Source organism: Poecilia formosa, unplaced genomic scaffold (genome assembly GCF_000485575.1).
Source record: "Poecilia formosa unplaced genomic scaffold, Poecilia_formosa-5.1.2 Scaffold54, whole genome shotgun sequence".
Taxonomy (NCBI): Eukaryota; Metazoa; Chordata; class Actinopteri; order Cyprinodontiformes; family Poeciliidae; genus Poecilia; species Poecilia formosa.
Genome location: NW_006799993.1, coordinates 2,619,139 through 2,647,119, shown reverse-complemented (window position 1 = coordinate 2,647,119; position 27,981 = coordinate 2,619,139). Strand labels below are relative to the sequence as shown.

Genomic DNA, 27,981 nt, shown 5'->3' with positions numbered 1-27,981 from the left:
GTTTTAGGATTTAGAGCTGAAACTTAAAGTTATTCTGATGATTTCACTTAACATAAAGTGTAGGGCTGATCCGTTGTCTATTTTTGATTAACTGATCAATAGTTGGTTAGTAAAAAGTGCTTAAACAGATTTGTGGCTCAAATTTTGCCTGTTGAGATTTTTTTTCCATCTTAAATGCAAAATTGTTATATTTTTTGTACAGTTTTGGCTTAATTACTGCTTTGACTCTTTTGTTCTTTCACCAAATTTCCCTTTTTTGTGTCAATACTCCAGTTAATGATTAATCGATTAGTAAATTAGTTGAGAATAATTTTAATAAACGATTAATCACGATTAAGCCGATTATTCGTGTCAGTCCTATTAGGTTAGTAATTAATAATGGTTATCCTGCCTTAAGGCAGATGGAGAGCAGCTTTACAATGTTGACACAAAGCACCAGGCAAATGATACGGTGACAGTAGATATCTGGGTTTATTGGAAATAAGTAGAAGTAACACAAAAAATCAGCAACACTACAGAAAAAGATGAGTTTTGGAATTTATTAAATAAGACTTTCTAAGCAGAAACTACGTATTTATCTAAAGGTTGTGTCAGGAATTATAAATGTACACATGTTGGCATTATTTTCTAATACATTTCGGTCTTAAATGGCACCAACAGGCTTTCAAACCGCTCCCTAAACTCAATTGTTCTCCCATACTGACACCTAGTGGTCAACATGAGATTTTCAAATTTTTCTAAAGCAGTGATTCTCAAAGTGAGGACAAAACTCCCTCCAGCGTATAAAACGTTCAATGATTGCACTTGTTTGAGATTTACAACATCTGCCTTTAAAAAATATATTTTTGGAAATACGTGAAATTAAATACAGGTTCTCCATGTTTTTTCTGTTTCCAGATTCCCCCAACCAATTGATGAGAATGACTTTGTTTCTGAGAAAGTCTTTGTTTTGTTTTTTTTATTGGTTTTTTTTTTAGATTGAAGTGTTGTGTGTTGATTTTTGAGATTTTTAAGTCTATATCATGTTGTGTATCAGGTGTTATTCAAATGGTTTCTTGATTCTACTGGTCACTTTAAAATTATAAAAATAAAAATACAATGGTACGTTTAATTCAGCACAGCTAAATCAGCGCTATTAAAATGAAACATTAGCAGCTTGTCGAGTGTCTATATTTCAAACCAGAACCGCATAAAATGCATTTTGCATCCCACACCGGACTTAATTTAAAAATTTGGACTGTTACTCTTCTGGCTCCGCCACCATCTTTGTTTCTGCGTCAACGGCTCCGTTTATGGATGGCTAAAGATGACCAGCTGCGCCCTCTGCTGGATGGCGGCCGAACTACAACACTAAAAGGACGTTGAAATGGATGTTTTAATCAGTTGGAATAAATTTTAATCTAATTAATCATTCATCGACTGATTATTAATTGTTTGTGTCCCTAGCTTGTGGTAGCTTTTTTCCTCTTATTCAGTTTGTTCCTGATAATTTTTCTTTCTCTGTAGTCGAGAAGGTGGCGGTGCTGTGTCGTTTTCTGGACATCAGCGCTGTGACCAAAAACCACCTGCTGAAGTACTCCTTAGCCCACGCTTTCTGCTGCTTCCTGGCCTCCGTGGAGGACGTCAACCCTTCGGTGGCCACCAGGGCCAGACTGCTGCTGGACACCATCAAGAGGCCGGCGTTACAGGTCAGCCGATAGCAGAAAATAACTGATATGTAGGAAACATTGGGGTCACTTGTTCCTATTTTGAAGTTGTGCAAATCAAATGTTTGTCACGACTAATGTCCCAAGCTTTTAATATTTTCTGAGGAACTATTTGTGTAAATTTATGTGCTGTTTCAATGCTTATAAAGACTAGAAGTGTCTGTTTTTTGTGATGATTCACCTTTTTGTCAAATTGCTAAAAGGAAGAGGTGGACAGAGTACCCAAAAATTGTACTCAAGTAAATGTAAAAAGTAGCCAGCCAAGAAATTACTCAAGTAACAGTAAACAAGTTTTTGGTAAGAAGTCTACTCAAGTACTGGGTAACTGGCCAAATGATCAATCATTTAATATTTAAAAATGAAATAATATAAAAGTATAAAGTTAAGTGGGAATTTTGGTATTAATTATTAATTCATATCAGTATAAAAAAAATAACAAAATCAGGCAAAAGAAAAATGTTCAAAATCAGTTTCTTTCAATAAAAAACTTATAAACTTTAACAAAAACTGCAAATGTGTGTCTGTGTCTGGTGATTTTTTTGTTAAAATATGTTTATTTTTCATTCAGTGGGTAGAAGATCCAGAAATTTTACTCAAGTAAGAGTAGAAATACTTCATAATAAAATTACTCAAGCAACAGTAAAAAGTACACCATAGTAAAAATACTCCTAAAAGTAAATTTTCTAAAAAGTTGTGGAAGTAAACGCAACTAGTTACTACCCATTTTGATCTTAGTGTGTGAACGTCTTGATCATTACTGAATAATGATTCTTTGTTGTGTTTGTGGACCTGTTGGCTCTGCAGGGTTTGTGTCTGTGTCTGGACTTCCAGTTTGACACCGTCGTCAGGGATCGGCCCATCATTCTCAGCAAGCTTCTCCTGCTGCACTTCCTGAAGAAAGACATTCCTGCTCTGAGCTGGGAGTTTTTCGTCAACCGCTTTGAGACGCTATCGCTGGAGGCTCAGCTGCACCTGGACTGCAACAAGGAGTTTCCCTTCCCCACTAGTACGTAGCTGTCACGCTTGATGAATCACAGCCCATTGTCTTTACAGATTAAGGTTTCTCTTTTCTTTTTCATAGCGATCACAGCTGTGCGAACCAATGTGGCGAACCTGAGCGACGCGGCGATGTGGAAGATACGGCGGGCGCGTTTCGCCAGGAACCAGCAGAAGAGCGTGCGCTCGCTACGCGACAGCGTGAAGGGAGGCCAGGAGGAATCGAAACGCACCTTTTCCCTCCCAGAGTCGCTGAGCAACCGACTTCGTGAGTAGAACAAGACGATACGTCTGACCTTTGACCTCACTGCACTGAAACCAGCTGTCAACCTCTGTCAGCAAAGACCTTTAAAGACACAGGAGTCCTACAAGCAGAGCTGAGTAACTAGAAACATTTACAGTTACATTTACTTGAGTAAGTTTTTAGGAAAAAATGACTTTTAGGAGTATTATTACTTCATTTTACTTTTACTGGAGTAATTTTATTATAAAGTATCACTACTCTTACTTGAGTAAAATTTGTGCACTTGGTGTCTGTATCTAAAGCATTTTCGGTCTTTTCTTCATTCTGTGAAGGTACTCACAGTTTGTAGAGTATCCAGACATTTTACTGGAGTAAAAGAAAGTAGTAGTAAAACTACTTATAAAAGAACACTTTTTCCCAAAACGTTACTCAAGCAAATTTAACTGAGTAAATGTAACTAGTTACTACAACTTATAGTCATTTGAGCAGAGTAGTAACAACTAGTAGTTGTTACTACTCTGTTACATTTACTTACAGTAACTTTTTGGGAAAAAATACTTTCAGGAGTATTTTACGATGTTTTACTTGTGTAATTTTATTATGAAGTATCGCTATTTTTACTTAAGTAAAATTTATTCACATAAACTGCAGGTGTGTCTGTATCTCAGTCATTTTTTTTGTTTTTTTCTTCGTTCTGTGAAGTTGCTTACAGTGGTTAGAGTATCCAAACATTTTACTCAAATAAAAGTAAAAAGTACAGTGTAGTAAAACTACTTATAAAAGTAATTTTTTTCCCCAAAAAGTTACTCAAACAAATGTGACTGAGTCTACTCAACTGACTCCTGAGTTGGGTAGTAATCAGTTACATTTACTTTTTTACCTTTACTTGAGTAACTTTTTGGGGGGAAAAAACAAACTTTTACGAGTATTTTACTATGCTGTGCTTTTTACTTTTACCTGAGTACTTTCAGAATGAAGTATTGCTACTTTTACTTGAGTAAAATTTCTCGTTATTCAACCAACTGTGAGAAACTTCACTTAATAAAGAACAAGTTTGTTTTAAAACACTTGCAGTTTTTGTTAAAGTTTAATAAATTTGAAACATTTTTCTTTTTCCTGATTTTGTCATTTAACTTTGTGTTATATATAGCTAACACAGTAGCATAATATTATTTTATTTAAAATGATTCAAATTGTTTATTTGCATCTTTTTGTGTGTTTTTTTTAATATTGTGTAAAAAAAAAAAAGCTTCAGGGGTCAAATAAAAACTCAGCAGAATTTTCCAAATTTTGTACCTGATTAATCTGATAGTTGATTAATTGATTAATCAATTAGTTACTAACAATTACACTGATAATTAGCACCTAAAGATTACTAAAATAATCATTAGTTGCAGCTGCAATGTTCTGGGATGAGTTCATATAGCCAATAAAGTTTCTCCAAACTATTGATAATATTGATTCCAAGTCTGTATCAGTATTGAATAAATACTAGCATTTTAAGATCTGAGCAAAGCACACAGTTCAAGTGAAAAGTCCCAGTAGAGTTAAGAAAAATTAATGTTTACATTCTATAAGAGTTGGACTGAAAGGCTCTTTCCTTGCGTGCAAACATGTGGCGACTGGAAAGCATCTAATGGTTTTTAATGGTTTTTATGGAGAACTGGTGACTTCCCCAGAGGCAGCTCCAGTTCCCACTGAGAGCTTTGGACATTTTCCCTCCCTTACTCTTCTCCTCTAGCTTGGAAGGTCTTGGAAATAAATTCTTTAAACTCTGAAAACATACCTCTAAGATAACCTTAGTTACTGTACATTTGTTCAGGCTGCATCAAGTTTCTCACTGATAATTTCCTTTAATGCAATTTTTATTCTCCACTGTGTGAATGTACTCATATTAACGGCCGATTTCTTCTTAATGTTTTCTTGTCAGATTACATTGCTTTATTAATTTTGACCAAGCAGGAGTAACTTAATTTAAAAATAAAAAGCTATGACTTTTTAAATGCACATTAAAACATTGAAGGGAGTTGTTTTTTTCTCATTTATTTAGAATAATGACATTTTTAAAAATCCTAGACTTTTAGTTTTAAGTTTGTCTTTGTCGCTGATTTCTGTTTTAATCCTGTCTATTTCTGTGATTGACATCTGATAAAGATCTGTTTTGAGTTTTTTCTGTTAAAATAATCACTATTTGTTTCCACATTTTATCTGAGCAAAGTCCAAGCACATTTTTTAAGGTTGATCTTTTTTTACCGAGTTTGTGATGCTGTTTGTTTTTAACATAAAAAGGATTTCCTTCCTTGCCATTAATTTACAAACACTCTGACTTGTATGGACATGTCATGGTTTTTGTCTTTAATCATATATGTTTTCATTTGCAACGTGTGGTTTTGTTTTTGTAATCACATGTTCGAAGATCATGTGTCCAGTTCCATCGCTTCCTGTACATTTTCCTAAATGTTGTTCTTCATCTGTGGTTTTTAGCACTAAGGCTTACAAGGCAAGAGCAATCTGCACCGGCACTTGGAGATATGTTAGAGAAAGTCCTGCCAGGTAAACTACAACCCAGATCCGAAACATACAACTAATATATTGTATCATATTATGTAGAAACCAAGTTGTTCAGTCTAACATTTAAAAGTGAAAATAATATTAATTAAGCTTAGGGATGCAACAATTAATTAACTTACGATTAATTGTCGGTTAATTGTTAGATTAAAATTAGTTCTGTCAGTGTTGCAGTTTGGCCGCCACCCATTAGAGGGCGCCGCTGGTCATTCTTAAGCGGAGCCGTTGATGCAGAAACAAAGATGGCGGCGGGGTGAAGAGAAATGGTTCGAACAGAGTCTGGTTTGGGATTCAAAATGCACTTCATGCGTTTCTGTTTTGAAATAGAAACACTCGAAATGCTTCTTAAGCGACAACTTATCAACTAAAATTAATGATGTGCTACGAAGGCCAGGATATGATTACAGAAAAACGAAAAAAAGAACATATGTAATATGATGGCTAAAATAACATGGCGCCAAGAAGCGCCGATGACTTTCAGGGCTGTGGTGAGTTAAAACTCTTCTTGAAGCGAAGTTTTAACATTTCTTTATATGATACTTCTGTATGAACGTCTCTCTATTCATGGAGAATTATGTGTTTCAAATATTTCATCTATTTTTCTATTCAGCAATAGAAAAATCGAGGTTAATTTTTTGTTTTATTTTATGAGAAACCTACAATTTTCTGTTATTCAGTCAGTATTTAATACAGCTGAAACACAATAATGTTTTTTTTTAAATTCAGAATATTTTGAAAATCTTCTGGAAAGTGTCTACCTTCTTGACACAAGAAAAATATCTGTTTAAGAAAATGACTGCTTGCGTGTGCATGCTTCTTTCTTTCTTTCTTTCTTTCTTTCTTTCTTTCTTTCTTTCTATTCAGTCATACTGAATTACTTAAAATTGATATATTTCATCAACTTTATCTGTTATTTGTATTATTAATATTTAACACCTTAGATGGAGTAGCTTGTCAAGGAATAAGCAATTTTCCCCTGGGGATCTAATCTATTCTATTCTAAATGACTTGAGTTTTAAGATATAAAACAAAAATATTTAAGATGTGCTCCTTTGCGAACAGATTGCTGCTCATTTGTTTTTCTTTCCCATTTCCACACCCCATAAACTCTGTTTATGCTCCATGATGGTGTCTCCATTATCCCTGAACAGGTTGAGTTGACTCCCCCACCTCTGTGCTGTTACGCCCCTCCCCACCCCGCTGCTGCTCCCTACCCTCCCCTCCTCCCTGTAGCACGCTTCCTCCTGCACTTTAACCCTGACGCTTCAGCACCTCTTACAGGCCAGACTCCTTCTCCTGAGGACGACACCCTAATCAGAGACCTGCTGCCCGAAGACGCCGGCATCGACCACCAGACGGTTCACCAGCTCATCATGGTGCTCATGAAATTCATGGCCAAAGACCAGAGCAGCGCTGACGCTGACATCAGCAGTGCCAAGGCGTTCAACACCGTGAAGAGGCACCTGTACGTGCTGCTGGGTTACGACCAACAGGAAGGCTGCTTCATGATCGCACCTCAGAAGATGCGAACCTCCACCTGCTTCAACGCCTTCATTGCTGGGATTGCACAAGTGACTGAAATCCGATTTAATTTCCCACTTTTGCATCACTTCATTGTGTTTGAATTGTAAACAATGTGAGTCTGACTGTGGTTTTCTTCAGGTGATGGATTATAATATCGGTTTGGGAAAGCAGCTGCTCCCCCTGGTGGTCCAGGTGTTGAAGTACTGCGCTTGTCCGCAGCTCAGACACTATTTTCAGCAGCCGCCACGATGCTCTTTGTGGGCTTTGAAGCCGCATATTCGGCAGATGTGGCTCAAAGCCCTGCTTGTTATCCTCTACAAGGTATTTCTACAAGAAAAATATAGAGCACAGAAGTCATTTACAGTCATGGTTTCTTAAACTGAAGTATCGCAATAATTATATATTCCAATTCAATATTTTCAACCCATTTTTTTAAAATCACAATTTAGCAAAAAAGTTGCATGAATAACTCTTGATATTTTAAAATAGCACTTTTTTATAACAGTTTTAAACTATTAAAAAAAATTATCTTCACAAGCTTCCCAGTAGTTTTTGGTAATTTGATAAGTTTGAGTTACAGTCAAAGTGAGGAAAAAAATATTGCCTGTTTTATTTTGTTTGATAATTTCTGGTTTCAACCATATTTATTCAGCACCCTCCACATTTAAATAAAATAAATTAAACATTTATTGCAGGAGCAAAATCTCCAAATGAATATTTCAGAAAAATTACAACCTCTAAAAGTTTACAAAATTACTGGTTGTACTGTTATTGGCACAAAATAACAAGTAATAAAATATATTTTAATTGATATTCTTCATGTTGATTTCAACATTTTATTTAACATGATGAGGCGAGTCCAAAAATCCATAGAAATAGAAGAAAATGAATGAAAAAGTCAGGAAACAGCAAATATCTTCAGTCAGAAAAATTAGAAACTTTAACCAGGGTGGACTTCTGAACTTCAGAGCATGTACTTGATGTGTTGCAGTACCCTTATCGAGAGATGGATGGCAGTAAAGTGGTGCTTCACCTGGTGCACATCACCATCAACACCCTGAACGCTCAGTACCACAGCTGCCGTCCGCATGCCGCTGCCGGGCCGCTTTACAGCGACAACTCCAACATAAGCCGCTACAGCGAGAAGGAGAAAGGTAAAAAAAGAAACACGTTAACTCGTAGCTAATAACTACTGATTCTTAGATTGTGAAGCAGACAGCAGCCTGTGAATTTTTCTAACATATTTAGGTATATGTGGATATTTAACAACAAAATGAAGACCTTTTGAGATTTTCTGTAAGACCGACAGACCCCAGCCAAATCCAGCCTGTTACCTAGCAACCCAAGCAAAACTCCAGCACACTTGGTCAGCTGGTTTTACCAATGTACAATGGCTGCTGGAAAAGACAAGTGTTTTATTGTTGACACTTACCAGAAACCATTTGCTGCATTCTTGTTGGCTGTACAGGAGGCTCCACTTCTGCTTTTCAAATCTGTAGTATAGTCACTCATCATTTTGCAGACATTTTCACGTGTGAGTGTAAACGTTGAGTTGGAGGCCGTGACCAGAAGCAGCTTATTTGGATTTAAAGTGACAGGAGGAATGAAGGACTAAAATCTCATTATCTAAAATTATTTTGTGCAAAAACGTAATGAACATGTTTTGTATCACCATGGACCAATCCTAACCTGTTCAAGGAAGTATAATAGATCATCTTTGATAAATGTCCTGTATTGTTTCTCTACGTCAGAGGAAGACAGCGTCTTTGATGAGTCAGACGTCCATGACACTCCAACTGGAGCTGCCAACAGGGAGTCCCAGACATTTTTTGCCCGTTTGAAAAGGATTGGAGGCAGCAAGTCTGTGAAGTATCAGCCAGTGGAGCTGAACGCCAAGAGAAGTAAGAAGTTTTCACCTTTATAAACCACATAAGTAGCCGCGTTTGCAAATGTTTGTCTATATTCTGCTGTTGTTGAAATACAAAAGCACGATTTTGCAACTGTGGTGTTTCTGTTAAATAAGAAATAAAATTAAAATCACACGTAAATAAGCTTGTTTACGTGATAAGTCATTAAAAATAGCAGCAGTGATGGATGATTCAGCCATGGCGTCATCATCTATTAGCCATCAGAGGAGACGTTAGCATATTATTCATCCTTTGGAGAGATGATCCGCTTATACTTGGGAGCGGATACGTATTCGGCATTTTGGGGAAATTACATCCGGCCATTTTGTAGAAGAGCTCTTGATTCAACATGTTATCATGACACACAACTTTTTATGAACTTTGTGATGCTGTGAGAGCTCTGATGGAGCCAGCTAGACACTGTCCAAACAGCTTCATTTTTGTTCTGTGCGTCAGGTGAAATCGAGCTGTCTGAGTACCGTGAAGCCAGCGCGCTCCAGGACAGTATCCTGCACTGCGTCAGGGAGGAGAGCACCAGGAAGAAGCGCCTCCAGGCCATGCATAAGCAAAAGTCTCTGGACATTTCCAACACGGACTCCATCCTTTTCAGTTTGGACGAACACCGCAGGAAGTCCTGCATCGATCGTTGCGACATGCAGGCGCCCGCTGCGGTCCTCTCCTCCCGCAGGCATCAGGGGAAGGGATCCTGCGACGGTTCTTCGTTTCGGGTTGATCCCGTGGATCGCCGAGGTTCCCGTGGCGGGCAGTCGGACACGGCCAAACCCGTCATCCCAGAGGTCCGGCTCAGCTGCATGGAGACGTTCGAGGACAAACTGGACCAGGGCTCGTTAGAAGGGTCGGCTCAGGAGAAAGAGGACCAGGACCTCATCGACCTGTCGTCAGACTGCACCTCCATTCCAGAAAAACACTCTCTGCTCTCCATGTCCGACAGCGACTCCTTGGTGTTCGAACCGCTGCCTCCGCTGAGGATCGTGGAGAGCGACGAAGAGTTCGACCTCAACACCATCATAGGCTCCAGGTTCAGCGGGAGTCCGAAGGTCTCGGCGTCCCCTGCTAGCAGCAACACGTTGCGGTTGTCTCCTGTGGTTCAGGTGAGCGTTGAGGACTGCTCCAGTGAAAAAAACAACCCAGACGCTGTGGTTGGAAAAGATCCGCCATCTTCAGAGAGGAAATTCAAAGGTTTGACTCCAAGCGCCTCCTTAGAAATCCCTGAACGCCTGGAGAACGTTTCCTATGAAAGCCCGATGACCCTGAAGCAGAAGAGAGATCTGCTGAGGAAGACTCCGAATGTCCCCGACTCCTCGTTAGACGACTCCTCTGTGATCGGCTCCAGTCCCTCCGGCAGGACCGTCTTCCTGGACATCCCGGAGGACAAAGCCGAGCCGCTTTCCTTGCCAGAGAGAAGCAAGACGGACAGCAACGACGAAGAGGAGGATGGAGACGACGAGGAAGACGACGACATGGGGGACGAAGCCGACAGCGAGCCCAAACCTGACAACACAGACGATAACGATGAAGCAGAGTTCAAAATCCAGATCGTTCCTCGGCAGCGGAAGCAGCGGAAGATCGCCGTGAGCGCCATCCAGAGGGAATACCTGGACATTTCATTCAACACGTTCGACAAGCTGGGAGGAGAGGCGGCGACTGAAACGGGTAAGAGCTGGAATAAAACGGTCATTAGCTCAGCTTGTTGGAGAGGAACACTGGAGCAAATGTCTAATAGTTGACACAGATCCCTGAAGTTTTAGCTGCGGTATGTAACTTCTGTAAAAAATATTTTTTTGCATATTTGTTGAAGCTATCATTAAGTGGATGAAAAATAATCAATTTATATTACATTGTTTTCTCTCAACGCTATCTAGAAACAACCAGTCGGAGCCAGGAGGGGGTCTTAGCGCTGATAATCACCCCTCTAGTAGAGCCAGTCAAGAATGCTATAGGAAAACAGTTAAACAGTTTTCCTGTAACTATAAGCTGTTTCTCCACCATTGGTACATTTAACATGAGATTGAAAGACGGCACTAAGGCCCTCCTCCTGGCTCTGATTGGTTGTTTTCATTCGGAGTGGTGCATTTCTTCCGACAGTAATAGTATTGTAATAACAAATATATTGTAATGCATATGTTCTCTCCATTTTCCTGCAGATCACAAAGGCATGTCTGCGTTGGAAAAGCCCAGGGAATCGGCTTCAGCTCCAACTCTTGAAGCTGCTCTGCCTGAAACGAGCCATCGCTCCTCAGTGTCAAGTAGGAATCACAAACTCCTCCACAAGATCTGTTTGACGAACTTCTAAAACCATTTCCCATACGCTTAAAAATACATAAAACCCATTTTCTCTCTGAATGACATTAACTTCGACTTAAATGGGGACTTACTACGCAAAATTTATTTCTATTTAGGTGTCAACTACTTCTAAACAAACAGCCCAAGAGCTTAAAATAAATCACACAGACATTTTTTGGCAATAATTTAATGTTTATTTGGTGTCTGGAAATAAGCCATTTCAAAAACCTCCCAATTAGTTACATTCAATGTATTTTCTCCCGTTACCTAGCAACCCCTGCCGAGCTCAGCCCCGTTACCTAGCAACCCCTGCCAAGCTCAGCCCCGTTACCTAGCAACCCCAGCGGAACTCCAGCACATTTATTAAGTAACTTGTTTGCTCTTCCCTTATTCTGGCTTTCAGCAAATACAAACAACTTTGGTAATCTTGAATTGTCTAAAATAGGAAAAGTTTAATTTAATGTTAGACAGTCAGAAAAAATAGGATTGTTTCTTTCTGTACGATATGTGTTAACATTTGGTTATAACTCTTAACATATTGTCACCTTCCTAAAATTAAGGCCCAATAATGTCAAAAGAGATTTGCCAAAAAAGTTTTGCTGATTTTTTTTTTCCATTTGGCAAAAAATGACTTGGGCCATTACTTTAGAAAGGCGCCCATTTGTAATTTGAGATTGCAAAACTAACAAAAACAAGTCAAACTAAGCATTATGTGACTGTTGGTATTTTTTTTGTGCTGTGTGACCTTCAGCTCAGTACCGGCAGGCGAAGCGAGGCTCTCTGGGCGCCCTGACGATGAGTCAGCTGATGAAGAGGCAGCTGGAGCACCAGTCCAGTGCGCCGCACAACATCTGCACCTGGGAGACCGGTCAGGACTTTTCTCTGTAGCAACGAAACGTTTTCAGGAAATTACGTCAAATGAGATGTAGGGCTGGGCAACTGATCAATTTTTATTAATTAAATTTTTTATTTTTGAAGATTTAACTTAAGGAAAGTCTGGATTTTTTTTTTCACCAATTCACTCAGGACATTTCTGAGTTTCAAATTATAAAATTTGTTTTAAAAAATGAGAAACTTTGGAATTAATCTTATTTTCTAAATAAACCATGGAAATTTCTGAATATGAAAAGTGAAATTTTGCAGTAAAAAACTGAAATTTTTTTAAATTAATCTCAGAAATATTCTAGAAAAACACTTGGAAATTTGTGAGTTTGAGAAGACAAAAAAAATGTTAGAAAAAAACTAAAATTTTGAGATTGATCTCTTAAATATTCTAGAAAAAATGTGGAAATGTCTAAGTTTCAAGAGTCACTTTTTTTACTTTTAGAAATTTTCTGCATGACTCAAATTTCCACATTTTTTCTAGAAAATTTCTGAGTTTTTTGGTGGAAATTTACTATTTTTTTCTTTCTTATCTACAGTGGCTCTAATCATAGATCTGGTAGGGAAAAAAATCAGATTTTTAAAATTTTTTATTTGTATCGCCCAGCCCTACTGAGATGATAAAACAAGAACTGAATCACATCTTCTCTTTAACAGGTCCCACAAAAACCAGCTTGCTTTCAGCGCCGAGCACAGTCAGCATGTTTGTTCCGGCACCTGAGGAGTTCATCGACGAGCAGCCCACCACCATGTCTGACCGGTGAATAATTCATCGCCTCCACCTGGATGTAAACCAGAGTTTGATACCCAGAATCACTTGTTGTATTTTTTGTTCCTCGCCTAAGGTGCCGGGACTGCGCCGCCGTGCTGGAGGAATACGACGAGGAGACTCTGGCACTGGCAGTCGTAGTTCTGTCGATGTTCATCCACCTGAGCCCGGATTTGGCCGCTCCCATGCTTCTCGACATCATGCAGTCTGTGGGCAGGTAGGGTGCTGCAGCTCCATCCACACACCACTTCATGGTTTCATAACCATCATGCATAATTCCTCCCTGAGTCCGCATCTGTTGCTTTGACCTCTGTAGGCTGGCGTCGAGTGGCAATTTCTCCGGACAAGCTGAGAGGTAAGACAGTTTAAAGCTCCAGGTGTTCAGGTGTGGATGCAGAAATACTTTTTCTGTTTTTCAGCATGTTGATCCCTGGAAACGTAGCAGGCGTGGCCAAGCAGTTCCTGCGCTGCATGTTTCACCAGCTGGCCCCTAACGGCATCTTACCGCAGCTCTTCCAGAGCAACATCAAAGGTCTGCTGCTTCTTTTTACCCAAAGTCAGTCTGAAGCCTCGTACACACCCAGCTGGGTTTAAGTACAAACAAACAAATATCTCCACCAGATCAATAAAAATATATATATATATCCACCAGCAATTGATGTCAGAAAAGTTTTCCAACAAATGAACCCTCACAAATCTGCCCTAAAGTGACGTTTTAAATGTGTCAAACACATAAGGGAGAAGCTATGGAGATAAATTGGGGCCATAAAGATGTTTTAGTGTCAATTTTTATTTTAAATATTAATTAAACAAGAACAATTTTCAGTTTCAAACTTTTTTCCAGATTCAAATCTCTTTTTTCCATTTAATTTTTTTTCTTAGTTTTTTTTTTTGTTTATTTGTTTTAAAATATTTTTTGTTTCAAATATTTTCTTTTCAGTCAATTTTTTAAAAAAATAAATAAAGTTTGAGAAAACTTTATGGCTCTAATTTAGCTCTGTAGATTGTTGGTCCATTATTTGACAGTAAACACAAATGCAGAGTTTTTTTTATTATTTTATTTATATTTTATAAATAATTGTTTTTTGTGATACTTAGGCCTGTCACGATAACAAATTTTGCTGAACGATTAATTGTCTAAAAAATTATTGCGAAAAACGATAATATTGACTAAGAATGCATGTGATTTCCTGCCATAGATAGAAACACTATATTTTCAAAAGAACACATAATACTGGAACTGATAAACTAAATAAACAAAACAATCAAAAATAAAAATAAAATTGATTCTCAGTCTCCATTAACAAAAAACTTACTTAAATAAAAACTAAACAACATAAAGCCAAAGTGGAAATAAATACTGCATTCAACCAAAAGAGTGCAGATTATGAAGTCTGTATGTATATTGGCCTTCAGTAATCACTAGATTTAAATAGAGAAGATGGGCACATCCGACTACCTGATGCAATAGTTCACACTACACGATTTTTTGCCCCCATTTTGCCCTTATGATTGTTGGCCGATCTAAGATTGTCGCTGGTGATTTCGCAACCGATCATCCTACTGTGTGTGGGGGGTTTTCCCCGACTGGGAGCTTAGCTTCTCCTGCTGCTTTCTGAGGGGAAATTACGGGGGGGAATCCCAAACAGCTGACACGGTGCAACCTGAAGTCCAGTGGACATCGGAGATGATTTGTGGAAACAACATTAATATTTATTCAGCATTTCGCGCAAAGAATGTAGAAATGACAAGGGGAGGAGTTGGAGCCAAATTTCTACCGCAGTTGATAAACCCTGTAAGTTTTCAGCTGTTCTTTGTTAACATGACATAAATCGGTTACAATGATTTTCATTCAGTCAGAACTTTATGCTGACTCTAGCCACATGCATCACAGGTAGATTCTAGTAAAGCATTGATTAATGCCTGATCTTAAAATTAGCTCACTGGACTTGTAGCCATTATCTTGTGCCCATGTGGCTGGACACCACACGGCACGATCGAACCCGATAGAACCATTATATCTAGGATTTCTGTCGGATAATGTGTCAGGTTGTGAAAATGGGCCGACAACTTGTGTAGTGTGCGCTGGACATTACACTAAGGAAATAGGAAGGGAGGGTCAGTAGAGAGCACCGGAGCTGAGCCGTTTTCATTCAGTGTCATCAACAGCAAGAAAAAAAGGCAAAAAGAGACGATAAAGCCGATAATTAAAATGAGGTCGATAGGTTTAATTTATCGTGCGATTAATTGATATACCGTTTATCACGACAGGCCTAGCGATACTAAACAAGAGGTTTTTGTTTTGTTTTTTGTGGATGAAAGACCAAAACACATTAAAATGTTTTTTTTTTCCCAGATATCCAGCTACATGTGGACTAGGCCCGATCCCGCAGGGAATAAAATCATTTCTTCCTTAATATCTTCACAGATGGGAGTTTCCTGCGAACTCTTGCATTGTCTTTGATAGACTTCAATGAGCTGAGCTCTGTTGCTGCTCTCAACATGCTGCTTGAGGTACAACCAGCAGAGGGAGCACTTGTCAAACAATAAGCTTTTCTTGGATCTGGCTGCAGAAGTCTTTAAACTGTCTAAACATTTCAATAAACATGTTAATGTTTATTGTTGTTATTGTTATATAAAATAATAAAAAAGATAGCTGCATGAGTTGTCTACAGCCATGTGATTACATCATAAACACTGATAAATCAGAGCTAAATGATCACCTAAATGGAAATATTCTGTCTTAAAAGAACTATATTACATAAGCCTGCTTTGTTTTTATCCATAGGGCTTAAACAACAAAAAGAGTCTGCCAGCAGGGGGCACCATGCTGCACTGCCTGGAGAACATTGCTACCTTCATGGAGGCTCTCCCCATGGACTCTCCCAGCAACCTGTGGACGACCATCTGCAACCAGTTCCAGACCTTCCTCACAAAGCTGCCCTGCGTGCTTCCTCTGAAGGTAGATATCAATTCTCCCGCTCACTCAGTCATGGGCTGATATGCTTTAATGTGATTACAGCTGAAGGAAAAAGCATCCAGCGGTGTCCTTGTCTGGTTCAATAGGAGAGTCTTAAAATTGTAATTGATTTGACTCTGATGCTTTTAACCTTGGATGTCAAATTAGTCAGCATGCAACATCCAGGAACAGGACCAGATGTTTGGGTTTGAGCTCCATTTTTTAAAGCATGATAACAGCCTATGGTGGTCAAATATGAGGCTAAAACGATTAATTGGATTAATCGCCAAATAATTTAGCAATTGATTAATCGTTAACTGGAGAAAAGGCCATTTGCTGGAAGAACAACACACTCAGAGCAGTAATTAAGACAAAACTGTACAAAATATATATGCATTTAAGATTAATAAAACCTTTTGTGTGTCAAAATGTTTTACCCAAAACTCCTCAAATGGCATAACTTTCACTTGATCCAATTCAAATTCACTGAAGGAATGCTATGTTATTGGATTTTAGGCAATAAAATGTTTATTTTCTTATTTTAAAAAATTAAATTGTTTCTTTATTTGCATCTTTTAAGATATTTCTAGTATTGGAATGGTTAAATGAAGAATCTTTAGAAAGTGCCATTTTATCAGATTAATCATTAGAATAATCAATTAATTGACAAAATAATTGACAGAATAAAATAAATGTTAGTGAAATACGTTGCAATGTGTCTCTCTACAGTGCCCAATGGATTCCAGTTTAAGGATTATTATTTGTCTTCTAAAGATCCCAACTACAAACGCAACTCGGGTAAGTTCAAAGCAGAACATTTGAAATGTAACTAGATGTGAAGTTTATCTGTTAAAGGTGAAACGTGCTGAAATGTTGCAGAGTCTGCTGGAGCCATTCTCTAAGCTGCTGAGCTTCGTCATCCAGTACGGATCGTTCAGCCTCTCCTACCTCGTCGAACTGTGTGGACTTTGCTACAAAGCCTTCAACAAGGTGCTTTAGTCAGGAACCTCTTCATCTCCACACAGGGAAAAACAAACAGTTTGAAAAATTAAATGCTGCAGCCCAGAAATTTTATCCATCTTTCTAAAGATGTTTTACATTTTAATGCTATTTTTTTGATGTTATGATAACATGGAGGATTAGGGCCACGTTTAGGAAATAAAAACAATAAAATTACAAGAATAAAGTTATAATATTATGACTTTTTTCTCAAAATATTATGACTTTATTCATGTAATGTTTTGACTTTATTTTTGTAAAGATATTACTCTTTTGTACAACTTCATCCTCCTAATATTATGACTTTATTCTCATATTATTTAGACTTTTTTCATACAATTTTATTCTCGCAATCTTATGAGCTTAGTCTTGTAATTTTATTTTTTATTAGTATGGCCCTAATACACTGTCATAATGCCATCCTTTGGTGTGTTTTGTGGATTTTATGGGGTGGATTGTTTCTTTTTGGTTGTGTTGTTAGCAGTGACTCCCCTATGGGGGGCCAGGAAGGGCCATTGTCCCCTCTAAAAACCCGCTGGCCCCTTTTACACCAGGCTGGTGTAAAAGTTTGAAAACTTACCATGACAAAGCTTGAAAAGTGTTTGAATTTCACTTCAGGAAAAGAGAATCGGAGGGCCAATTACAAAGTGGGTAAAAGAACCCGGTTTGGCCCGGGATGTTAGGAGTTAAACCAGTTTGCTGCAATCTGCTGGCATCTCGCTCATCACTTTTAGGTGACGCTCCTGCTTCCCCGGCTCTCCACTCAGCTAGAAATGTGGCCTCATGTCAGAGATGATGAAGTAAATAATCAGGCGGTATTGATTGACGAGATTAGTTTGTGTGCCGGAGCAGGTGATGTATGGTGCATTTCTGTGTGACAGAGATGGAGCCTGCCCTGGTCTCCACCACTGTCAGCACCACATGCTTTATGTCGCCTGTTGTATTGATTTTCCACTCTGTTTAATTTCTCACCTTACAAACACTGCAATTCCAAACCTGCAGCTGCTTCAACAGAATGTGTTGGACTCCAGCAATGTTTTTGGTCCTGCTGTCCAAAGGACCAGCAACACAGGCAGATATTTTCACTTATAAGAAAAACGTCTTGTTATGAAAATCTGCCAGTGGAACCAGCACTTTAAAATTATTGACTAAAAACCAGCTCTTATGTCTCCCTTAAAAGTTACTCCTAAGTGCAGTAAGATATTTGCAGTCGAAACTAGAAAAAATGCTTTTATTTCAGATTCTAAACACAGGAGCCAAAAAAGCTGTTTCCAGAAAATGGCTTTATGTACCAAACACTGACAATGGAGTCCAGTTTCTCCAAAGTTGTCACATATTTTCATAATGGTAAGGATCACTTTCTGTATTAGAATACAACAGGATGTTGTTTATGTTTTGAAAAGCAGGAACCATTGGATTGAGTGGATTAGGGAACCTGTAATGCAAAATTTATATTTTGCACATTGTTGTACTTCCGATTTGGTCTTTCCTTCGACCCAAGTGCTCAAATGGTTTTTTGACAATAATTTAAGGTTTTTAGGTGTCCAGAAAATGAGCTGTTTCAAAAACCTTCGGAATGTAACGCGATTATAAGCCCTGCCCGTTGCCTAGCAACCCCAGAGAAACCTAGTCGGTTGCTTAGCAGCCCAATGGTAGCTCTAGCACATTTGGTCAGCTGGTTTTAATGCTGTAAAATCTCATTATCTAAGAATGATTTTGTGCAAAAAGTTTAACTTTATAGCTCAATGGGTAAGACACCAGTCTTCCACCCGGGAGACCCGGGTTCGAATCCAGGCTGGGGCAAAAAGTTACAACAGTGAAATTGAGCTATGCAGTGTGGGTCCTTAGGCAAGACCCTTGGAGCTATATAGCCTACCTCATACCATGAGAGACATTGATGAGCACGACATGCCGGCTCAGACGTCGCCCGGCCAAACAAGGTCTGCGTCAGGTGCTGGGGAACCAGAGCACCTTGATGACAAATGGGCTACTGGAACAAGACGGAAATGGGCGAGAGACGAAAACATGGATCTGTTGGAATGCTACTACTCAAGTAACCCTAGCCAGAGGGGCTAGTTCGACATCCCCAGTCTACAATGACTGCCAAACAACTAGTAGCTCAGTGTTCCAACATCCGCAAACGGCAACTGCATCACAACTTGAGATTGACGAGGTACAACACAAATGCTACGGCAAGGGGGAGGAGCCCGGATGTCAGGACAGGGGGGAGTTAACCACAACTACCCCAGAGACTGGGTATGTAGCCCCAGTAATGAACGAACCATCAGAGCTGAACGAGGCAGCAGCTGACCTGAGAGAGAGAATCACGGCCCGAATGAACACCAGACAACCCCGACGCCAATTACAGCGGCTGAGTGAAGTACCATCAGAAAGTCTCACTGAAGATGTGAATGCAGCATTGAGAACGATCCCCACCAAGGAGGCCCCTGAAGACAGTCCAGCACATAACGGCGTACATGGAACGACATAACCAAGTGGTGAATATCTGTGCAGAATATGGGGTGTTCCCCCACCAAGATCCTGTGGGACTTCCAGATCCAGACAGACAAGATGGTAATGGCGAACCAACCGGACATTGTGGTGGTGGATAAAGAACAGAGGAAAGCTGTTGTGACTACATTAAAAATAATATTATTAAAACATAATAAAATTAAATTTATTTACATAGTGTCAATTCACAACAATTGTTGCCTCATGACACTTTACATAAAAAAAATCAAATTTAAACTCAATCATACATACATTCCAGTTGATCCAAGTTATCAACCCGTACAATAAGCTTACTTAATTATTCAAAGTAGTTTAAGACGTTTCTATAAGGAAACCCATTAGGTTGCATCGAACATTTCTCATCTCATGCACCATTTCTCGCTGCTGCACTGCACACTGTTTGACCAGACTGTCTTACCGGGGCTTAAGAACAGCCGCTTGATTCGCTATTTACCAAAACGGCACGCTCCGTTAACTTTTAATTATAAGAGAGCGGCGAACAGGTACGCGCATGGACACACAGGGAGGAACGTCAGTTCTGCAGGAGCAAAAAGAGACATGAGCAAACACGACCGCAAAGAGGAAGGAAGAAAGAGAGAGGCAAACTGTAAGATGACAGTGTGGTTTGTAAACAGGCAGCTGGGCTTTGTGTGGAAGGGATGAACAAAGAGAGCAGCCTTTCCTCGGGGAGGGAGAAGGCAGCCTGACAGCCTCAGCTGAGCTGCCTGGGACTCTGGGAGGAGAGATCTGGACTGGCCTAAATCTACTCTCAGCTTCGCTATTCTCAGTCTCCCTGCCTGCCCTCCGCTCCCTCCCGCTGCCTGTCCTTCCCCCTCTTTTCAAGCCACAGAGTTTATGCTCTCCGCGCAGCATGAGTAAGGAAGAGTGATAATAGAAAAAGGCAGTCTTGCTGCTCCAGTACATTTACTCGCCTCTCCATCCCCTCTCATCCAGGAGCGAGATAAGTTCTACATGTCCCGCATTGTGGTGTTGGAGCTTCTGCAGGCTCTCAAGTTCAAGTCTCCTTTGCCTGATACAAACTTGCTACTGCTGGTCCAGGTAAAAAAAAAAGAAGAAAAGATCTGTTCATTTTGGTAAATCTCTAAATCGATTAATCAGATTAATTGTGATTAATCTAATTTAGTAATCAATTAATCATTAACGTAATTTGGTGAAAGAACAACACAATAAAAGCAGTAATAAAGCCAAAACTATACAAACAATACACACATTTTACATTTAAGATAAAACAAATCCTCAAAATCTGCAGAAAGTGATAGTTTTTATCTGATTAATCGATTAATTGCCAGAATATTTGATAGAATAATTGCTAAAATAATCGTTGCAGTCGTAGTAGACAATGAATGCAGCTCTTTAAAATGCTGTGAATGTTGCAAGTTTGTTTGTGCAGATATAGGAACGCGTCTGGCAGAATCCACCATCATCCAGAAGCACATGATCTCCACGCTGCCGGGGGTGAGACTTAAAACCGTGTGTGTTACAACACTATTAAGCCGAGCCCAATAAAACAGCAGGAAGAACAGACGGACCTCTATAAAGATAAGCTGTTTTCTTCCCCTACAGTGTACGACTGCAGCAATGGAGTGCATGAGGCAGTACACCAGCGAGCTGCTGGACTTCATTGCAGATATGCATACTCTAACTAAACTAAAAGTACGTCTTTCCTCACCGGTAGATTTTTTATCACATTTGATCTCTTTGGTGATGTTTCCCACTTTCTGAATGGACAGAACCACATGAAGGCGTGCTGTCAGCCGCTGCATGAGGACACCTTTGGGGGAAACCTGAAAGTGGGTTTGGCACAAGTTGCAGCCATGGAGATCAGCAAAGGGAACCATCGGGATAACAAAGCTGTGGTTCGGTATCTGCCCTGGCTTTACCATCCGCCTTCCACCATGCAGCAAGGGTGAGGACAAGCACATCCACCCCGTCGCTCACTAAGGCCGGATTCAGAGCAGACATTTTGTTCTAATGGTGTTTATAGAGTAAAGAAAGGAAAGGGACTTTTCATTGGTGCAGTAAACAACCTCCTAACATCATGAACAGATCAAAATAAAAAGACAAATTCTGTTAGAATTATTCTGAAATAGTCAAAAATAGAATATTATCAAAAAGTTACTCTGCTTTAATGCTTTTATTTCTGCCAGTTATGATGGATTTCTGCTTGCAGAGATGAAACTTTAGATTAACATATTTAATGCTGAAACGATATCGAATTAGTACTGATTAATCAATTATTGAAATAATCAGCAACTAATTTAGCAATTGATTCATCATTAATTGTAGCTTTAAAAAGGACAATTTGCTAAAAAAAAATCTACATATTCAGATTAGTGATTAAGCTGAAACTGTATAAAATAAACATTTTGCATGAAAACACCTTTGTATATAAACCTGTTTTACTCAGAGCTCCTTCAGTTGCAAAGTTTTAGCTTCACCCGTTTCAAATTCATTAAAAAATGCATTTTTTTAAATTTCCTTATTTAAAAAAGGAATTGAATTACGTGTTTATTTGCATGTCTAAATGTTTTGCTGTTGGGCTTTTGGTGTTTTGGAGTGAATTCAAGCCTGAAGATAAAATACAAAAGGTTTCAATAAAGACATTACTGCAGGAAGATTATTTCAACTTATTTATTTTCTGCATTTATTTCTTCCAATAAATTAGTTTCATTGCCATTTGGTTTACCTGCACTCTTCCTGTTGCTTTTAAGAGCTCAAATTATTGCTATGTAGTGAAGAGGGTGCAAACCAAATGTCATCATGATGTGTGGAACATGCCTCAACGTCCTTATTAGGAGGAAGAATGAGCCGGATCACAGGGGCACATGAACCACTTGCTGCCTTGGGATTCCAGTTCAAAACTATAATAAAATAAATGTTTATTCAGTTTGTTATATTCACCCTTTTCTCTTTATTTCATTACTGTCATCTATTACTTCTGATCTCCAAGGTTAGTTTATATAAATGTTCTGGTGCTAATTGTGGGTTTTCAGGGAATTTCAGTACAATTATCCACCAGTATAATCGTTTTTAGTGATATAAAACAGTTTATGTGTGGATGAAGGACCAAAACGCATCAAAATGTATTTATTTGTTTTACCAGATGTCCGGCTACATGTGGACTGGGTTTGAATCTAACAGCATTTATTTGGCAAAACATTAAACTGTGGGAGGGAAAAAAGCAAAAACACAATAAATCTATAATGGCAACAAAAACCTTTTACTGCACTGTAAATAAGATTGATTACATTGGTTGGATCAGGAGTTTTCCCAGTGGCTCGCTCTCTGAATAATTTACAGGGCTTCCACATCAAGTGATGCTTACTAAAGCCTGCTGAAATTATCTTGGCGCATCAGCATGGCTGCCTTTGTGACGGCAGAGTGAGAGGATGATGGATGCGGCGCCCGCTTCCTGAGCCGCTTTGTTAATCTGAATTCACTCTTTGTTTGCCGCTTGCAGGCCAAAGGAATTCATTGAGTGCGTGTCCCACATCCGGCAGCTGTCCTGGCTGCTGCTGGGGTCGCTGACCCACTGCGCCCTGCACCAGGGCTCCACCTCCTGCATGCCCATCCCGCTGGACGCCGGCTCCCACATCGCAGACCATCTGATCGTCATCCTGATCGGCTTCCCGGAGCAGTCAAAGGTCAGGATGACACGGATCTGTCGCTCACTGGTCGCTTACAAGTCAATTCAGCTCTGGTTCACAAATAAGTCTCAGAATTAATTATTTAAGCTCAGAAATCTTTATTTTATCTCAGAATTATGCCTTTTGACTTTTTTAAAATCTGAATTCTGACCTTAATATTCTGAGATTAAAGTCAGGAGCCAAACTGAAAAGTTTGAAAACTTAAACATTTTACTTTGGGGAAACGTTTTAATTTATTAATTAATTTTCCCCGCCGTCTGCAGACGTCGGTGCTGCACATGTGCTCGCTGTTCCACGCCTTCATGTTCGCCCAGCTGTGGACCATCTACTGCGAGCAGGCGGCCACCGCGCCGTCGCTCCAGAACCAGAACCAGACCGAGTTCTCATCCAGTGCCATCCTGACGGGCCTGGAGTTCTGGAGTCGGGTTACTCCCAGCATCCTGCAGCTCATGGCCCACAACAAAGTGGTGAGGGTTCACCTCCTGTGATGTCATAAGCTCCTACATGTCAGATTATAACAGATTATGTTTTCATGTTCGTCTCTCAGATGGTAGAGATGGTTTGTCTGCATGTCATCAGTTTGATGGAAGCCCTGCAGGAATGCAACTCCACCATCTTTGTGAAGGTTTGATTCAACTTTAATAATTAAAAAAAAGTATTAGAGACTTCAGCCGTTTTTACCTTTTGTCACACTTATTTGTTTCTGATCATCAAACTGATTTTAATGACAGACAAACATAATCCGAGTAAATCTGATCCCTTCCTGGCCTTTAAAATCAGGAAATCGCTTTAACAGAACCCATAGACCTAAAGAGACCAAAAAGCAAAATTTTAAAAAATATCAGTTGGAAAACAGTCATTGATATCGATCAGTTAGCGCTGAAATCTTGGTTTTGGAAGATTTAATTTTTTGAAAATCTGGATTTTTTTTTATTTTTTATTTTTTCACCAATCAGCTCCTAGTTTATAGTGAAGTCAGCATATCAAAGGTGGCCATCTTGTTTCACAAGAGTGTTTTACAGCTTCTATTTATTTGAACTGAGGTAAACTGATGAAATATTGGGGCCAGGCTGCATTTTTTTTTATTCAGAGAATCAAGTCATAATATTACCAGAATAAAGTAACAATTTATACACAAAAAATAACAAAAAAATTAAAATGAGGAATACTGTGCAGTACAAGTCTTACAGATAAGAAAATGTTTCATCCTTTAACACATCAGGTTTAAATTACTTTGTGTTCATTTTGAATAAAGAACTCCATCGACCAGGTTTTCTTCTGGTAAAATTTCATCTTTATTCTCCTAATATTGTGACTATACTCTTGTAATTAAACAAAAAATTGTCATAGCTTGACCTTAATGCTCTGTTGTACAACTCAGAAACATATAAGTGTGTCCAGAAAATTAAAACCAAAAGAAATCTTTACTTTTTACATCCCTTTACATTAATTTTCATTCCTTTATTTTTTAGTTAATTCCAATGTGGCTGCCAATGATTCAGGCAAACCTAAAGGTAAGACTTCCACATTCAATTCAGAAAACTTTATTTATCCCAAAGGGGAATTTAAATGTCGTGACATACACAATCTATGAGTTATTGTCGATGGTGATCCTGTGGGTAGGAAGGGTCTCCTGTAGCAGTCAGTGTTGGAGTGAGTCTGAAGAGGCCTCTGACTGAAGGTGTTTCTGTATCAAAGTCTCATGGCTGTAAATTCATGCTAACAGCTCAATTTCAGGGAAGCAGAGACAATATTCTACATCAACATGTTCTGAATAAAACCATTATTTGTTTGCAAGCTCTGCTAATCCGCTTCAATAGCTGCCAAGAAAAAACATAACTATATACATAATTGTATTAGTTAAATTATTTATTAATTCACATATTTATTTTGCATTTATTAATTTCTTGGGTTTTACATTTGTTTTTATTTTTTCAAGATGGGGGCCATGTCCTCCAACTGGCCCCCTTTTGGGAGCGCCACTGTGCTTAGAAAGCTGGATAAAGAGATGTTGAAATAGGGGATATGATCCCTTGATCATCAGGAGAAAAAAAGCTAAACAAAAACACCTTGTTGCCATGGTTACAAATCACAGCAAACCGTCCTGAATTAAAATCATTCCATTGTCCAGATCTGCAATGACTCAATTAAACAATATGAACACAAGTTGACATTCCTAGAGGAATAATCAGAACTTTTACGCCATTTCAAACAGATCTGACGTTTGTTTTTCCTCCGTCCGCCAGCATCTGTCGGCGGGGCTGCAGCTGCGTCTCCAGGCCATCCAGAACCGAGTGAACCATCAGTGCCTGCAGGGCCAGACATCCGGGGCGCCGCCATTCGCGCTGCGCAAATGGCTGCAGTGCACCCAGTTCAAGATGGCGCAGGTGGAGATCCAGTCGTCAGAGGCGGCGTCGCAGTTCTACCCCATGTGACCCGTCGGCCTGCCGCGGCTGAACCATGTGACCAAAAAACCAACAAAATGGGATCCACTGATACTGTGCTGGATTAGTTTTCAGAAGGAAGCACCTTTCATACTTGTACAGCAAATTGTTGCTATTTTAAAGTAATTTCTGTAAAAGTGGTGATTAAAAGTTGGGTAAATGTTTTGATTTTGAAGGACGACTGTGAAAACTTTCTATTGTTGCTAAAAAGCAAAAGCTTCTGACTCTGTTAAAGTAAATCAAGTTTATAGACCGACTTTTTAGTTTTTGAAGATTTAATTTATGGAAAATCTGGATTTTTTTTTTTTTCCCCCACCACCAATGTGTTCCTTTGGGTTTCCATAGATCAGATAGGCGGTCATCTTGTTTTAATGCTTCTATTTATTTACACTTTGAATTAAAGGTGACTCCACAGCTGAATATTAGGGCCTGGCTACTATTGTTTTTGTTTGTTTACGTCAAAAAAATACAAAATTATAGTAATATGAAAATGGATCTGAAATAATACAAGAAAATAATACACTGCAAAAATACAAAATATTACAAAGTACTTTTGTTTAGTTTCTAGTGCGAATATATTGGTAAACTTGAAATAAGACTAAACTTAATTCAACTTGTTATCAGTAGCAGGACTTTTAAACGGCGTTCACTTCAGATAACTGATAACTCTGCTTCTTTCTTGTAATTTTAAGAAGTTTTCGGGTCTTTTTTCTGCTAATATTATGATTAAATTCTTGTAATTAAACAAAAATTCTCGTAGCCTGACTCTAACACACCATTGTACAACTCAGAATGGATGATTGAAATAAAAAACACTTTTTGAAAATATTCTCATTTGTGATTTTTCTTAGAAATTTTAGAAAATAAAATATAAGAGTCATAAAATTACAACTTTCTTCTGATACTTTGATTTTTGTGATAATATGACTATTACGAGTAAATTTTCGTATTTCAACTTTATTTCTGTAATGTGACTTTATTCTCATTTTATTTCAACTTTATTCTCTTTTTATTTCTGTAAACTTTGACTTTATAACCAGATGACTTTATTCTTGTACACTGTCCTCTAATAATTACAGTTTCAACTTTGTTTCTATAATATTATGACTTTATTTTCACATTATTTCAACTTTAATGTGATTTTATTCTTGTAATATTGACTTTTTTCTAGTGTTTTGACTATTCTTATAATATTATGACTATATTTGTATTTCAACTTTATTGTAATGCTACAACTTTTTTCTAGTATATTGTTATCAGACGACTTTATTCTCATTATTTCAACTTTATTCTCGTACAACTGTTCTCAAATAATTACAACTTCATTTCCATATTTCAACTTTATTCTTGTAATTCTACGACTTCATTCTCATAATTTTATCTTATTTTGTATTTATTGTTAGTATGGCCCTAATACTCTGTTATACTTTTTTTATTTTTAGAAAATAAAACAAGAAAATAATCGATTAAAATCGGAAATCGCAACTGGTATGAATTTTTTTTTTTTTTTAACCCACATCCTGTCGCTTCATTTTCAGGTTGCTTGGCTTCAGGCTGGATATTAAGCTTATTTTTTATTTTTTCTAAACACAGAATGTCATTTTGTATGAATCGCCATCCTCATCCTCCTCTTCCTCCTGCTGGAAAATTCAAATGTGACATTCAGCCCCTTTGATGTCCTCACAGACGTGGAAAATGTCCAGTTTACCATAATGAAGGTGCGATTAAATCAACTCAGGCGCCTGCAGGATATAAAAAAAAGAATAACAAAACAAAACAAAAATCCCTGACATGGCGGGCAGAGAGTCTGAGATGCTTGTCGGACTGTCAGTCACACTGCCTCCCGCAATCAGCGCTCAGATCGATCAGAGGCCGATCGGGCCGCAGCAGCAGCGGCTCGTAACTCGATAACGCGGAGCCAGACATTGGAGGTAAACAAGAACATTTGGGTTGTTCCTCACTCCAACCTTACCTGCTCCACCCTGGCAGCAGCAAAACAGATTGGCCCCGCGCATATGCCACGCAAACACAATTACCTTTTGGACTAATGAGGTTTGTTGTGATTAAGCATTGTTGCGGGGTCTAACTTTGTTACCGCAAAGCTCTTGTCTGAGAATAACAGATGACATGACAGCAGGGCTAGAAAGCGGAGCAGAGCATTAATCTTTGTTTTCATCTTCATCCCTGCTGCAAAGATTTCATTATCGAGCTTTAAGATGAATTAGATGGGATGATATAAAGACCTTTTTCTCTGGCTGAGATGCAACTTTTTTTAGTCCGTTTATGTTTGTTAAAACCACAGTTGGGTAGTAGCTAAGTTACTTTTACTTGAGTAACATTTTGTGGGAAAGTACTTGAGAACGCTGTACTTTTTAATTTTTAATTGAGTAATTTTATTACGAAGTATCGTTACTCTTGAGTAAAATTTGTGGGGAAAAAACAAGAAACTTTAAACTGTTGGTGCGTCTATATGTCTTGTATTTTTACTCACATTAGAGTA

General features: G+C 38.6%; 1 protein-coding gene across 10 annotated transcripts in view; it reads left to right on the top strand.

The window, feature by feature from the left end:
- unc79 (unc-79 homolog, NALCN channel complex subunit) overlaps positions 1-26,309 on the top strand; it is a 56,874-nt gene extending 30,565 nt beyond the window's left edge. For 3 of the 10 annotated variants that reach the window (XM_016672012.1, XM_016672007.1, XM_016672004.1), the window contains exons 24-51: positions 1,507-1,688; positions 2,511-2,712; positions 2,788-2,970; positions 5,431-5,499; positions 6,748-7,085; positions 7,177-7,359; positions 8,030-8,192; positions 8,790-8,939; positions 9,402-10,619; positions 11,111-11,212; positions 12,001-12,117; positions 12,789-12,891; positions 12,977-13,117; positions 13,217-13,255; positions 13,320-13,432; positions 15,329-15,414; positions 15,689-15,862; positions 16,589-16,657; positions 16,739-16,849; positions 20,324-20,428; positions 20,768-20,860; positions 20,954-21,043; positions 21,121-21,296; positions 22,851-23,034; positions 23,301-23,504; positions 23,585-23,662; positions 24,510-24,551; positions 25,284-26,309. In XM_016672012.1, the coding sequence (XP_016527498.1) occupies positions 1,507-1,688; positions 2,511-2,712; positions 2,788-2,970; positions 5,431-5,499; positions 6,748-7,085; positions 7,177-7,359; positions 8,030-8,192; positions 8,790-8,939; positions 9,402-10,619; positions 11,111-11,212; positions 12,001-12,117; positions 12,789-12,891; positions 12,977-13,117; positions 13,217-13,255; positions 13,320-13,432; positions 15,329-15,414; positions 15,689-15,862; positions 16,589-16,657; positions 16,739-16,849; positions 20,324-20,428; positions 20,768-20,860; positions 20,954-21,043; positions 21,121-21,296; positions 22,851-23,034; positions 23,301-23,504; positions 23,585-23,662; positions 24,510-24,551; positions 25,284-25,472 (4,904 nt within the window). In that variant the 3' untranslated portion in view covers positions 25,473-26,309. Of the gene's footprint in view, positions 1-1,506; positions 1,689-2,500; positions 2,713-2,787; positions 2,971-5,430; positions 5,500-6,747; positions 7,086-7,176; positions 7,360-8,029; positions 8,193-8,789; positions 8,940-9,401; positions 10,620-11,110; positions 11,213-12,000; positions 12,118-12,788; positions 12,892-12,976; positions 13,118-13,216; positions 13,256-13,319; positions 13,433-15,328; positions 15,415-15,688; positions 15,863-16,588; positions 16,658-16,738; positions 16,850-20,323; positions 20,429-20,767; positions 20,861-20,953; positions 21,044-21,120; positions 21,297-22,850; positions 23,035-23,300; positions 23,505-23,584; positions 23,663-24,509; positions 24,552-25,283 lie in introns of all 10 variants that reach the window. The other 7 variants (XM_016672006.1, XM_016672005.1, XM_016672009.1 and 4 more) reach the window with 7 other exon arrangements.
- Positions 26,310-27,981: the final 1,672 nt, after the last annotated feature.